General features: G+C 40.5%; 1 protein-coding gene and 1 long non-coding RNA gene across 2 annotated transcripts in view; one reads left to right on the top strand and one right to left on the bottom strand.

Moving 5' to 3' along the window:
- CFAP54 (cilia and flagella associated protein 54) overlaps positions 1–15209 on the bottom strand; it is a 207597-nt gene that overhangs the window by 14847 nt on the left and 177541 nt on the right. Inside the window, exons 63-66 of the mRNA XM_073327473.1 lie at positions 12925–13134; positions 11902–12113; positions 1223–1408; positions 499–605 (exon numbers count right to left, since the gene is read on the bottom strand). Coding sequence (XP_073183574.1) covers positions 499–605; positions 1223–1408; positions 11902–12113; positions 12925–13134 — 715 coding nt within the window. The remainder of the gene's footprint in view (positions 1–498; positions 606–1222; positions 1409–11901; positions 12114–12924; positions 13135–15209) is intronic.
- LOC140905004 (uncharacterized) overlaps positions 1–15209 on the top strand; it is a 29456-nt gene that overhangs the window by 230 nt on the left and 14017 nt on the right. The window contains exons 2-3 of the long non-coding RNA XR_012156707.1: positions 2851–2995; positions 3712–3755. This is a non-coding gene — a long non-coding RNA (uncharacterized lncRNA). The remainder of the gene's footprint in view (positions 1–2850; positions 2996–3711; positions 3756–15209) is intronic.

Consider the following 15209-nt stretch of genomic DNA (forward strand, 5'->3'; position numbering starts at 1 on the left):
TGTTATGTGTTTTGTATGCCAGAACACACCAGGTAAGTTTAACAATTTGATGATCTGAGTTGAATTTGAAATAATACATAAATTACTACTATAGTTGTATAACAAAATTCTGAACTTTGCCGGGCAGGGATACCTCTTACCTACAAGACTATTCCCTTCACAATGTTCTCCAGTGCTTCCTCCAGTTCAGTTCTGCATAGCTCAAACAATACTGCTTCTATTACTTTCCTTGGGACTCTATCCACAGTCTGATATATCTCAAAGTTTACTGATATTCAGCCTAAAATTTATTTTACCTAATTTTATCGCATTGCTCCTAGCTATTCCCCCTTGTAGCACCCTATACAACTGATCTCTGTCCTTAGTATTTATAGCCTTCAAATACTAAGTTATATTTCTGAGCAGTCATCATTTGATCAAGACACAAATTATGCATACAGTAGACATTACACACATAATATAGCATGTAGTAATATAACAAGGTCTGTGATTAATTACCTAGTCAGAGGAATCCACAAGTGACCAGAAAACACATTGACTGAATTGAAAGTCTTGATGCTGACAATCTTGACATACTTTATATTGTAAGCATAAAACAGCAAAACCTGTAAAGAAACCTTAGATTGTCAACTCTTTGGTGGAAGGAGTTGTTTCTTTCTACATAGCTATTTGTACAGCATCCAGACTATTGTAGGTGCTACCACTAAGTAAGTAAGTAATTTCTGTGGGTTTGAAAGATTATGCCACATGGCATGACCACCCCGAATGCACCCTGACTTCCTGACCCCATTAAACCACACATTTCAAAACCCAGAGAGTCTTCACCCCATGCAGACTGAACACAGGGCTTCTACCGAATGTGGGTTAGGGGACATGTTACTATTGAAGCTTCTTCCCTGCCCTGGTGTGTGTCAGTCATTTTATTATATCAAACTATTATGGTCCATATAGCAAGCACAATCACCCAGTCTATGGAGTAATACCAACAAGATGAGTTAGGTCAACTTTAGTCCTACTGAATTAATTTGCTTTTGTGGTTGAAAATTTATTTCTTAGCAATAGATGAAGATTTTTGGTCCATACACAGGCAATTTCAGGTGTGTGGCATCATGCACTGTATGTATATAGGATTTATACAAGTTTCAGGTACTGCACTTAAATGCACTTTGTTATTTTTAATAAAAATCTCCAATCCAACTCTTTTTTCATTTTGTAATTATACCATAGTCTCCATATCTTTCGTTCTTTTCTCCAGAGATGGAATGTACCACTGGATGCAAAGTTCCTTGTTTGGAGCAATCGTTGCCTTGTTGTCTAGCTGAATGTCTGTGTCTGTGCTAAAAGAAACAGGGGAAGCTATTCTCACTGTGGACTTCTTATGTGGGGCTCCAGGAATTTCTGGAGACACCTGAAAAACAAATGTAAACCAAAATAATGATTTATAATTTTTTTCCAATATAAAATAAGCTTGGCTAGCAGTTAGTTTTAGACCAGTGGTTTTCCACCTGGAGTACGTGGACCCCTGGGGGTTGACAGACTATGTTTAAGATTTGCAAAAGGGTCCACACCATAATTCAAAATTTTTTAAGGGTCCGCAAATGAAAAAAGATTGAAAACCACTGCTTTAGACAATCTACACTGTCTTTTTAGTCCCATTATAACATCTACTGCTGTATAAATATACTACTTTTATTTATACTGCATCTGACGAAGTGGGTATTCACCCAGGAAAGCTCATGCTCCAATACGTCTGTTAGTCTATAAGGTGCCACAGGACTCTTTGCTGCTTTTACAGATCCAGACTAACCTGGCTACCCCTCTGATACCTTTTATATAGTTATTCAAGTAAATATGCAGCTTTAAAAGAAGCCACACCCATTTTTCTCAGTTGAGCTTTTTAAGAGTTCACATGGTGAAACATTTTTTATAATGAGTAAACTGAAGAGTTTTTAAAAGTGAAGTAGTTAATCAAAATCTGTACTTCTAAGCTCCAGATGGTTCATCCTTTCTAAAAATTATTTGACATGCTGATCATGTGGAAATCCAGTGCTGAGATACTCAACTCACTTCCATATATGTTAACAACTACAGTAGTGACTTCACCATTTGGCCACAAAAAATGTTCGTATATGGTCAATGGGTCCTTGGCCACACAGATCCAAAGGATAAAAAACTCTGAGACAATAAGCACCCATGACATACCCACAATGGTCTCCTGGCAAAGTAAAGCAGACTCTGTTCCTGGGGGTACCCCACACTATACATGGTTCCTCAGTGTCTCTTGGTGCTCTGGCTGTGGCCATGAACTCTTCACCATCCACAAAACAAGGCTCTACCTTTAAGATACTTTTGAGCCCTCAATGCCTGATTAAATCCCTGTTCCCAGGCCCATTTTAGAATGTTGTTGTAAGTTTGTTGCATCTCCATGTTAATGTGTATCTGTATAAAAAGATTTCGTTTTTGATATCTCTATGATTTTGCAATATCTAGTCTATGTTGTACAGTTTAATTAAGGATTTATAGAAATTTCTTTTTACAGTATATATTTCTAATGTACCACACAGGGCTATGTGGCATATTTTGTTTTTAACTGTACAACATCATTTGTTGTGGTTTACATCACATTGAATCTTTCAGAAGAACGATGACACAGCTCCTCCTGTCAAACTGGAGGGTTGCTGGACTACAGACATTGGTATTTATCAACTCAACTTTCTCAAAATCCTGTAAACAAACTATTGTCTTACAGAGTGACATAAAATGTAAGCATGAAAAATTTTTAAAAAGTACATTTTATTAGAGCATTTTTTGAAATTTTAATGTAATTTGTTTGGATTCTTTGTTCAACAGAGCAGAAAAAAGCTTCAATGGATGAAAAAAAGTTATACAGACATGCATAAATGAGGAGATCCTGAATATAACAATGATACTTTCAATAAGTCATCTACCTATTTGTAGTGAAAAGCCACTGAGGTTTACCTGGAAATTACCACATGTGAGTTGGAAGGAAAATTTAAAGAGCTTAATGTGCTCAAATGGGGGCGTGGGGTGGGGTACCTATCAAATTACAGGAACAATTTTTTAAAATAATGCATACAACCTGCTGAATGATGAAAGTTTCTAAAATGTTATTATAAAAATCAATGAAGCTTTGAGCAGATAACAAAAAAATCAAACAATTTTATGCTTGTTAGCTGTCTACAACAGTGAAACTAACTCATGATTATGCTGCTTGCACCTGTCACAAACATAACAGTGATCTCTGGAGCTGATTATTCTAGGACAGTGTAACACTAATTATATCAAAAGAAGAGCAGACTGAGTGAAATAATTTTTGATATATGATGGCTGTTATAGATGTCACATATCATATAGTTACAGTTTATTCAGTGGCACAGTTAGCTCTTCATTGCTGGGAACTGGGTAATGCTATGCTGTTTTACATTACAGAAAATTCACCAATTCTAAAGAGCTACTTTCATAAAAGCAGTTTAAATCAGATGGGTAAGAGAACACATTTTTGCAGGCTTATATGAAAACACTGAAGAATGGAGAGTAAGATTAACCATAAAGAATAACCTGTTATTTTAATGTTGTAATGGTAATTGTTATTCCTGTTCAGGTGAAGAGTGGGATGGGAAGAAAATAATGTTTAACTTTACATTGAACCTTCAGAGACTAAAATCAATATATATGGCATTGTTATTGCAGACCCTACACTTCCAACTGTTGAAGCTTGCTGTGAATGATATAATGTGAGTATATAGCTTTATTTAGGTTTGAAGCTTGGAATTTCCTTTAATCAACTATATAAAAACAATCTCCAATTTGCATCTCAAACAAGGGGAAAAACTTGTAGGGAAAGGCTCCAGACCCAGCTTGACAAATAACCACATCAAAGAAGTTATTAGAGTAAGCAGAAGACCTACAGTGAATGGAAGAAGGGATTGATCAGCAAAGAAAGCTACATTTTGGAGGTTAAAAAATGTAGGAATAAAATGACAGTACCTAAAAGTCAAGCTGAATTAGCCCATGTTATGGAAAGTAAATAACAAGAGGTTTTTTAGTTATATAAATACAAAGAAAATAAGGAAAGATGAAGTTGGAACTCTATGCAGTGTGGATAGGAAGGGGATTACGGATAATCTAGGAAAAGGCCAAAATCTAAATGAATGCAATGCCTTGGTTTTCAATAAAGATGATAACATGGAAGCACAGCTGATGAAAATGAGTACATAGAAATGGAAATTACCACATGTGAGTTGGAAGGAAAATTTAAAGAGCTTAATGTGCTCAAATGGGGGCGTGGGGTGGGGTTCTGTATCATTTCCATTCCAGATACTGAAAGAATTGGCAAATGAAATTGTTAGTCCAGTAGCAAGGATATTTAATAAATCTATATATTTGTGGGTAATACCATATGGAAATAGCTAACAGTGTACCTATATTTAAGAAGGGGGGAAAAGTGATCTGGGCAATTTCAGACCTGTTAGTCTGACCTCAGTAGTACACAAGGTTTTAGAGCAAATTGTGAAGGAAAGAATAATTAAATTCATGGAGGTTAATGGTAATGGGGATGTAATGCAACATGGGTTTGCCAAAGGTAAATTATGCCAAACTAACCTGATTTCCTTCTTTGAGAAAATAACTGATTTATTACATAAGGGAAATGCAGTAGATCTAATACACTTGGACTGAAGTAAAACATTTGATATACTACTACATGGGAAATTACTAGCTAAATTGGAGAAGATGGGGATTAGTACAAGAATTGTAAGGTGGATAAGGAACTGGCTAAAGTGGAAAAGGCAACAGGTTCTGCTGAAAGGTGAACTATTGAACTGAAGGGAGATTACTAATGAAGTTCCTCAAGATCAGTCTTGGGACCAATTTTATTCAATATTTTTTATTACTGACCTTGGCACAAATATAAGAGTGTACTAAATTTGCTGATGGTACTAAGTTGAGAGGCATCATCAATGCAGACGATGATCAGAATATTATATGGAAAAATCCTGATGACCTTAAAGACCTGAATGGGATGAAATTCAATATTACAAAGTGCAAAGTCATGGACTTAGAGTCTAATAATAAGAATTTCTGCTACAAGCTGGGGTTTATCGTTTGGAAGTGACAGAGATGGAGAGAGACCTAGATATGTTGATCCATCACAGGATGACTATAAGTCAACAGTGTTATAAGCCTCTGAAAAATACTAGTGCAATCCTTGGATGCATCAGATGAGGCATTTCCAGAAGAGAGAGAGAAGTCTTAATGCCACTGGACAAGGTACTGGTTAGATCTCATAGATCTCACTGTGAATACAGTGTACAATTCTGGTCAGGTGCAGAGAAGAGATACTAGGATACTAGGATGGTTTTAGCAGATGGCAGGACAAGGAGTAATGGTCTCAAGTTGCAGTGGGGGAGATTTAGGTTGGATATTAGGAAAAACTTTTTCACTAGGAGGGTGGTGAAACACTGGTATGCGTTACCTAAGGAGGTGGTGGAATCCCCTTCCTTAGAAGTTTTTTAAGATCAGGCTTGACAAAGCCCTGGCTGGGATGATTTAGTTGGGGATTGGTCCTGCTCTGGGCAGGGGATTGGACTATATGACCTCCAGAGGACCCTTCCAACTCTGATATTCTATGATTCTATGACTGGGGGCATGGAGGAATTATCTTATGAGAGGAGGCTCATAGATTTTAAGGCCAGAAGGAACCACCGTGATTATCTAGTCTGACCTCCTGCACATCACAGGCCACAGAACTTCACCCACCCACTCCTGAAATAGACCCCATAACCTCTGGCTGAGCTACTGAAGTACTCAAATCTTGATTTAAAGTTACAGAGAATTCACCATTTATTCTAGTTCAAACCAGCAAGTGACCAATGCCCCATGCTGCAGAGCAAGATGAAAACCCCCCAGGATCTCTGCCAATCTGACCTGGGGGAAATTTTTTTCTCAATCCCAAATATGTCAATCAGCTAGACCCTAAGCATGTGGACAAGACCCAGCAGCTGAGACCCTTTTTTCTGGAAAAGAATGCTCTGTAGTAACTCAGAGCCCTGCACATCTAGTGTCCAATCTCCGGCCAACATGGATATATTGCTGATAGCAGTCGTAGATGGGCCATATGCCATTAGAGGCAACCTCATCATACCATCTCCTCCATAAACATATCTAGCTCAGTCTTGAAACAAGTTAGACTTTGTGCCCCTAATAGTCTCCTTGGAAGGCTGTTCCTGAGCTTCACTCCCATGTTGGTTAGAATTCTTTGTCTAATTCCAAGCCTAAACATGTTAATGGGCAGTTTATATCCATTTGTTCATGTGCTAACATTGGCCCTTAACTTAAATAATCATAGAATCATAGAATCATAGAATATCAGGGTTGGAAGGGACCCCAGAAGGTCATCTAGTCCAACCCCCTGCTCGAAGCAGGACCAATTCCCAGTTAAATCATCCCAGCCAGGGCTTTGTCAAGCCTGACCTTAAAAACCTCTAAGGAAGGAGATTCTACCACCTCCCTAGGTAACGCATTCCAGTGTTTCACCACCCTCTTAGTGAAAAAGTTTTTCCTAATATCCAATCTAAACCTCCCCCACTGCAACTTGAGACCATTACTCCTCGTTCTGTCATCTGCTACCATTGAGAACAGTCTAGAACCATCCTCTTTGGAACCCCCTTTCAGGTAGTTGAAAGCAGCTATCAAATCCCCCCTCATTCTTCTCTTCTGCAGGCTAAACAATCCCAGCTCCCTCAGCCTCTCCTCATAACTCATGTGTTCCAGACCCCTAATCATTTTTGTTGCCCTTCGCTGGACTCTCCAATTTATCCACATCCTTCTTGTAGTGTGGGGCCCAAAACTGGACACAGTACTCCAGATGAGGCCTCACCAATGTCGAATAGAGGGGAACGATCACGTCCCTCGATCTGCTCGCTATGCCCCTACTTATACATCCCAAAATGCCATTGGCCTTCTTGGCAACAAGGGCACACTGCTGACTCATATCCAGCTTCTCGTCCACTGTCACCCCTAGGTCCTTTTCCGCAGAACTGCTGCCTAGCCATTCGGTCCCTAGTCTGTAGCTGTGCATTGGGTTCTTCCGTCCTAAGTGCAGGACCCTGCACTTATCCTTATTGAACCTCATCAGATTTCTTTTGGCCCAATCCTCCAATTTGTCTAGGTCCTTCTGTATCCTATCCCTCCCCTCCAGAGTATCTACCACTCCTCCCAGTTTAGTATCATCCACAAATTTGCTGAAAGTGCAATCCACACCATCCTCCAGATCATTTATGAAGATATTGAACAAAACTGGCCTCAGGACCGACCCTTGGGGCACTCCACTTGATACCGGCTGCCAACTAGACATGGAGCCATTGATCACTACCCGTTGAGCCCGACAATCTAGCCAGCTTTCTACCCACCTTATAGTGCATTCATCCAGCCCATACTTCCTTAACTTGCTGACAAGAATACTGTGGGAGACTGTGTCAAAAGCTTTGCTAAAGTCAAGAAACAATACATCCACTGCTTTCCCTTCATCCACAGAACCAGTAATCTCATCATAAAAGGAGATTAGATTAGTCAGGCATGACCTTCCCTTGGTGAATCCATGCTGGCTGTTCCTGATCACTTTCCTCTCATTCAAGTGCTTCAGGATTGATTCTTTGAGGACCTACTCCATGATTTTTCCAGGGACTGAGGTGAGGCTGACTGGCCTGTAGTTCCCAGGATCCTCCTTCTTCCCTTTTTTAAAGATTGGCACTACATTAGCCTTTTTCCAGTCATCCGGGACTTCCCCGGTTCGCCACGAGTTTTCAAAGATAATGGCCAATGGCTCTGCAATCACAGCCGCCAATTCCTTCAGCACTCTCGGATGCAACTCGTCCGGCCCCATGGACTTGTGCACGTCCAGCTTTTCTAAATAGTCCCTAACCACCTCTATCTCCACAGAGGGCTGGCCATCTCTTCCCCATTTTGTGATGCCCAGCGCAGCAGTCTGGGAGCTGACCTTGTTAGTGAAAACAGAGGCAAAAAAAGCATTGAGTACATTAGCTTTTTCCACATCCTCTGTCACTAGGTTGCCTTCCTCATTCAGTAAGGGGCCCACACTTTCCTTGGCTTTCTTCTTGTTGCCAACATACCTGAAGAAACCCTTCTTGTTACTCTTAACATCTCTGGCTAACTGCAGCTCCAGGTGCGATTTGGCCCTCCTGATATCATTCCTACATGCCCGAGCAATATTTTTATACTCTTCCCTGGTCATATGTCCAACCTTACACTTCTTGTAAGCTTCTTTATGTTTAAGATCCGCTAGGATTTCACCATTAAGCCAAGCTGGTCGCCTGCCATATTTACTATTCTTTCAACTCATTGGGATGGTTTGTCCCTGTAACCTCAACAGGGATTCCTTGAAATACAGCCAGCTCTCCTGGACTCCTTTCCCCTTCAAGTTAGTCCCTAATAACTCTTCTTCCTCCTTGTATTTATCCTTCTGATGTGTTTATAGAGAGCAATCATATCTTCCCTCAGCCTTCTTTTGGTTAGGCTAAACAAGCCAAGCTCCTTAAGTCTCCTCTCATAAGGTAGGATTTCCATTCTTCTGAGCATCCTAGTAGCCTTTCTCTACACCTGTTCTAGTCTGGATTCATCTTTCTTAAACATGGGAGACCAGAACTGCACTCAGTATTCCAGATGAGGTCTCACCAGTGCCTTGTATAATGGTAATGACAATTCTCTGTCTCTACTGAAAATATCTCACCTGATCCATCCTATGGATGCACTGGCCTTTATCACAGCTGCATCACATTGATGGCTCATAGTTTGACCAATACATCCATGTCTTTCTTTTCCTCTGTCACTTCTAACCGATACATCCGCAGCTTATAACAGAATTTTTTGTTGTTAGTCGCTACGTGCAAAGTCATGACTATTAAATACCATCCCATTTCTGTTACTCCAGTTTTCAAGGTCCTCCAAATCTTCTTGTATGATATTCCGGTCCTCCTCCATATTGGCAATACCTCCCAACTTTGTGTCATCCACAAATTTTATTAGCACACTCCTATATTTTGTGCTAAGGTCATTAATGAAAAATGTTAAATAAGACTGGTCCCAAAATCAATCCTTGAGGAACTCCACTAGTAACCCCCTGCCAACCTGACAGTTCACCTTTCAGTATGACCTGCTAAGGTCTCCTAACCAGTTCCTTCCCCATCTTCTCCAATTTAACTAACAATTTCCCATGCGGAATTGTATCAAATGCTTTACTGAAATCCAGGTAAATTAGATTTACTGGATTTCCTTTTTCTAGAAAATCTTATCTTCTCAGAGAAAGATATCTATCATTTGTAAAACCATGTTGTATTTTATCCCAATTACCTCTATGTCTTTAATTACTCTCTCAAAATTTGTTTTAAGACCTTGCATACAGTTGAGGTCAAATTAGCAGGCCTATCATTTTCCAGATTACCCTTTCCCCCCCCATTTTTTAAAATATAGGTATTATATATGCAATTCTCCAATCCTGGGATATGACCCCCGAAGTTTATGGATTCATGAAAAATCCTTGCTCTTGGTCTTACAATTGTTTGTGTTTTGCTTCAGCTTTCACCTCGGATATGGTAATTTCTACTTCCACACTCTTGCTCCCATCAGCCACCCTGCCATTGCCCCTGAACTCCTCATTACCCTTATTAAAAACTGAGGCAAAGTATTTGTTTAGGTGCTGACCCATACCTAAATTATCTTTAATATCCGCCCCATCCTCAGTGTTTAGTGGTTCCACTTCTTTACTTGTTTTCTTTTTATTTATATAGCTTCAGAACCTTGCACTATTGGTTTTAATTTCCTTTACCATGTCCCGTTCTGCTTAGCTTTTGATAGTTCTCACTTTATCCCACACTTTCTGATCTCCAAGAGTTAGCTTTCCTTGCTGATCCATCCCTTCTTCCACTCTTTGTAGGCTTTCTGCTCTCTCTTAATCTGTTGAGATGCTTGTTCATCCAGTTTCGTCTGCAATGCTTCCCTATGAGTTTCTTCCCCTTGCTTTGGATGCAGGCTTCAGATAGTTTCTGCAATTTTGACTTACAGTAATTCCAAGCTTCTTCATATTCAGATGCTTGACCTCTGAAGTTCAGTCAACTTCCCTTAATATTTAAAAGTTCCTTTTGCAATCATGGAACCTAGTTCCAGACCTATTTTTGTTTCTCCTGGAAGTGTTTGGCTTATTTAATCTAGCAAAAAGAAGGCTTAGAGGGTATATGATTGCTCTTATTGGGGAAGGTGGGGGGAAGAAGGGAGAACAAACACCAGGGAGGGTAAAGGGCTATTTAAGCTACAGGACAATGTTGACAACAGACTAAATGGATATAAACTGACTATAAACAAATTCAGACTGGAAATCAGAAAGTTACTAATCAAAGGAGTAAGATTCTGGAACATCCTTACAATAGGAGTTGTGGGGAGAAAAAACTAGATTATTTTGAAGTGAGAGATGGACACATGTATGAGTGGGATTGTATGATGGAGTTGTTTGTGATGGCGGAAGACACGGCTCAGCAGACCTGGGTGGGTCTCTTCCAATTTATATATTATGTTCTTAAAAGTTTATGCTTCAGGGCTTCAGCTCGCCACCTGTAAGGTTCAAGAGAGGACATCCCTCACCCTTGCAATGTATTCTTAGGTGGTTTTGTTTGGTCTACTTCCCCTAAAGCATCAGAGATGGTCATGTCTGGAGATGGGATACTGTATGGGTGGGCCAGGGCTCCAAAGTGGCATTGAGCATTCTCTCTCTTAGATGCTTGGCTGGCTTATTCTTGCTCACATGTTCAGAGTCTAACTGATCACCATATGTGGGGTTGGGAAGGAATTTTCCTCTAGATTAGACTGGCAATGACTTTGGGGCTTTTTCTCCTTCCTCTGCAGCATGTTGTGCAGCTCACTCACTGAGATAATCTGGGTATATTTCATTTATCAATTCCCTGCCATTGCAGGGCCTTGGTATATGTCAGTCCCTCCCATGCGCTGCCTGATTCACATAATAGTTTAGGCTCTTGTGGACTGTAATACTTTGGATTTATTGTGTAGGTGCTGGGTTGTGTTGGTGGCCTCTGATATGCAGAAGATCAGGGTAGATGATCTGGTGGTCACTTCTGGCCTTAAACTCTATGACTGTGAGATTTGGACTGGACTAGTTGCCATGTTTGTTTGCAACCCTTCAGTCCTGAAAGGACTGACTCTAAAACTACTAACTCAGCTGGTCTAATAAGCATATTTACAATTGTAACACACATTTAAAAATAAGCTAAACCTGGAATTAAACACCTCTGCAGTGTCCTCTTTAGACAAATAAATAGAATTCATTTTTTGAATGAAATGTTTCATAATATTGTATGTAACATATAGAATATATACAAAACATATACAATTCTGACAGGATAGTAGGTTTGTACAATCTGAATATGTATTAGGCATTGGGTATTTTTGGTGCGATGCATGGGGATTTGACCAAGGGATAAGACAAAAATATTGGTCTTCTATCAAATAACACTGAAATTTTCTTTAGCTTTTTAAGAAAATTTCCCTTCAAAATAACATTGTTTAATTGCTACTGTTTTCCATGCTATAGACACAATGTACATTGGATGTAATTCACTCCTGCGCAGAGGATCAGCACAAAAGTCTGTGCAACAATTAATTCCTCAAAATAAGGCTTGAGTAGGACTTAAGTGTTGCATGGGCTTTGTGCTGGCCCTGTGCAGTGGTGTGAATGTCACCCTTGTAGAAGAGCTGGTAAGAAACAGAAAATTTGGAGAGTCCATGAAGCTCTTCTTGCATGACATGCTTTGCACTTATCATGCATGTGTGATAGGGAAAATAATTTTTAAAACATACCTTTACAGGAATAGCAGCCAGACTAACACCTGGTTTTTCTAAAACCTGCAGCTGTTTTGGAAAATCTTCAAGACAACAGGTTGAATATATATACAGATGTTTTTTTAGGAAAAAATGCATTTCTGCTAAACGTAGAACAATTCCTGTATCAAAAACAGAAGTGAACAGTGCATCTTCCATAGAAAATGGTCCGGGTGTTGATTTGGAGACAGCTTTGGAAAGAGAAAATCTTCATTAATTTACCATTTGCTATTTAGAAATATAGACTTTCTATGACTGCTTGACGTTTATAAATCCAAATCACATAGTAAATTTAAATAAATTCAGCAAAAATCTATAAATATTTTTTTCAGAATTACTAAACTGATGGTTCTTAATTATTATTGTTTATTTGAATTGTAGCACCTTGAAGCCACAGCCATGGACCAGGGCTGTCTGTAGCTGAATACACATAACAAAAGTAGCTTAAGAATCCTTACAATTCTGTGACAGACTAGAGCACCCACCTGCAAGCATCTCAGTTGGTGCTTGCAGAAAGAAAAGCTTTCTGAGGTGATTTTAAGAGTTGCTCAGTGGAAGGAAGAATCCATCTCTCTCAGGAGCTCAGTTAGGGGCTTACCCCGAGACAACAGCTGCGGAGGACCAAAACCACCCCCGGAGCCTGGCATGTAATGTTGTTTTTAAGTGCAACTCTCACTATCATCTTGACAATCAAATGTTTACTTAGGTCTCCGTAATTAAAAAGAAAGTTTGAAAATTAAATAGGTTACTGAAATAATAATGAGAAACCAATTTCAAGAGACTTATTTGGTGATGCTAAAGAGACATAATATGGTATCCTGAGTCTATGTTCATTTACATTGGTTTTACACTGGCATAACCCCATTGACTGAAGTTTCTCCTGATTTACACAGTGCAAAAGAGCTCAGAATCAGGCTCAGTATTAGGTACTTTGGAGTTAGTTTCAGAGAATAACTCTAATTCCCCTGGCATCAAGAAAAAAGTAAAATTGACAGTTCATACCAAAGAGATGGCTCATATTATATCTTATTAAGTAATTATGGTAGCGGATTAAATGGACCCATGTTATAGTTTGTTTCCTCTGGCTGTCCTTGGAGATATTACATGCTGTTCCTTCACTTTCTATTTGGTCCTTTTCACTTTGTATGATTTCTTCATTTTTGAGAGAAGGGGCCATAAGGTTTTTATAGCGAACCTCATATCCATATCCATCTGCAAATGCAAAAACAATTAAACCTAACTCACACCCATTTTATTCAACCTTGCAATTTGCAAGTTTAAAAGCTAAGGTGTACTTCACAGCAGAAAGAAACTAAAATGCACACCAAAAGGGAGTTTTATTTTCAATGCTATTTCTGAGTCTTCTGCTGAACTTTGTCATCTGCAGCTGAAATGCCATTTGTGACCCCAGCAATGTGGCGATACAAGGGAAGCAACTATAAAGCCTTTTCCAACCTGCTCTTGTACTTGTTTACCAGCCAGGAGAAAATGTTTTTAACATTCAATATTTTAACATCAGGAGTCAGATTCTGCCTGGCCCTTATGTGAACTGAAGCTGGGGTGTGGGTGGGGGGCAGGAGGAGAGGCACACGGCACCTTCAACCTCTTTGCATGGCCCACATGAAGGCCAGGCAAAACTGCAGTTCCTGTGCTCAGGGGAGCACAGTCCCCTGAGGACATGGAGACTGTGGACACAAACTGTTTGGGAAGGAGGAGGAACATACTCCCACCCCTTTCTGCACCAGCCTGGGGAGCAGGCTGTACCCAATAAAGGGGGGGGACCTCTCCTTGAGCTAGAAAGCTCCTGAAAGCAATGACTCTCCCTTGGCCCCCTTGAGGCAGTGTGACTTTTCTTACTCTGGGCTGTGTCTAACAGATGTGAACTAGCACCAGAGTGCATATAGTTTTCCATGTGATTCTTCCATTATGTCATATTAGGCCATTCCACATTTCCATATTTTGGCTTATTGCCTTCAGTGGGTCCAATCTTCCCATTGGTAGTGCACAGGCAGACTGCTATGTGGGTGTAGAACACTACTGATGTCAATAGGGTTCAATCTGGGCACAGCAGTCCACATGTGCAATCCACTGCAGGATCATAGAATCATAGAATATCAGGGTTGGAAGGGACCCCAGAAGGTCATCTAGTCCAACCCCCTGCTTGAAGCAGGACCAATTCCCAGTTAAATCATCCCAGCCAGGGCTTTGTCAAGCCTGACCTTAAAAACCTCTAAGGAAGGAGATTCCACCACCTCCCTAGGTAATGCATTCCAGTGTTTCACCACCCTCTTAGTGAAAAAGTTTTTCCTAATATCCAATCTAAACCTCCCCCACTGCAACTTGAGACCATTACTCCTCGTTCTGTCATCTGCTACCATTGAGAACAGTCTAGAACCATCCTCTTTGGAACCCCCTTTCAGGTAGTTGAAAGCAGCTATCAAATCCCCCCTCATTCTTCTCTTCTGCAGGCTAAACAATCCCAGCTCCCTCAGCCTCTCCTCATAAGTCATGTGTTCTAGACCCCTAACCATTTTTGTTGCCCTTCGCTGGACTCTCTCCAATTTATCCACATCCTTCTTGTAGTGTGGGGCCCAAAACTGGACACAGTACTCCAGATGAGGCCTCACCAATGTCGAATAGAGGGGAACGATCACGTCCCTCGATCTGCTCGCTATGCCCCTACTTATACATCCCAAAATGCCATTGGCCTTCTTGGCAACAAGGGCACACTGCTGGCTCATATCCAGCTTCTCGTCCACTGTCACCCCTAGGTCCTTTTCCGCAGAACTGCTGCCTAGCCATTCGGTCCCTAGTCTGTAGCTGTGCATTGGGTTCTTCTGTCCTAAGTGCAGGACCCTGCACTTATCCTTATTGAACCTCATCAGATTTCTTTTGGCCCAATCCTCCAATTTGTCTAGGTCCTTCTGTATCCTATCCCTCCCCTCCAGCGTATCTACCACTCCTCCCAGTTTAGTATCATCCGCAAATTTGCTGAGAGTGCAATCCACACCATCCTCCAGATCATTTATGAAGATATTGAACAAAACCGGCCCCAGGACCGACCCTTGGGGCACTCCACTTGACACCGGCTGCCAACTAGACATGGAGCCATTGATCACTACCCGTTGAGCCCGACAATCTAGCCAGCTTTCTACCCACCTTATAGTGCATTCATCCAGCCCATACTTCCTTAACTTGCTGACAAGAATACTGTGGGAGACCGTGTCAAAAGCTTTGCTAAAGTCAAGAAACAATACATCCACTGCTTTCCCTTCATCCACAGAACC

Source organism: Lepidochelys kempii, chromosome 1, assembly GCF_965140265.1.
Source record: "Lepidochelys kempii isolate rLepKem1 chromosome 1, rLepKem1.hap2, whole genome shotgun sequence".
NCBI lineage: Eukaryota > Metazoa > Chordata > Testudines > Cheloniidae > Lepidochelys > Lepidochelys kempii.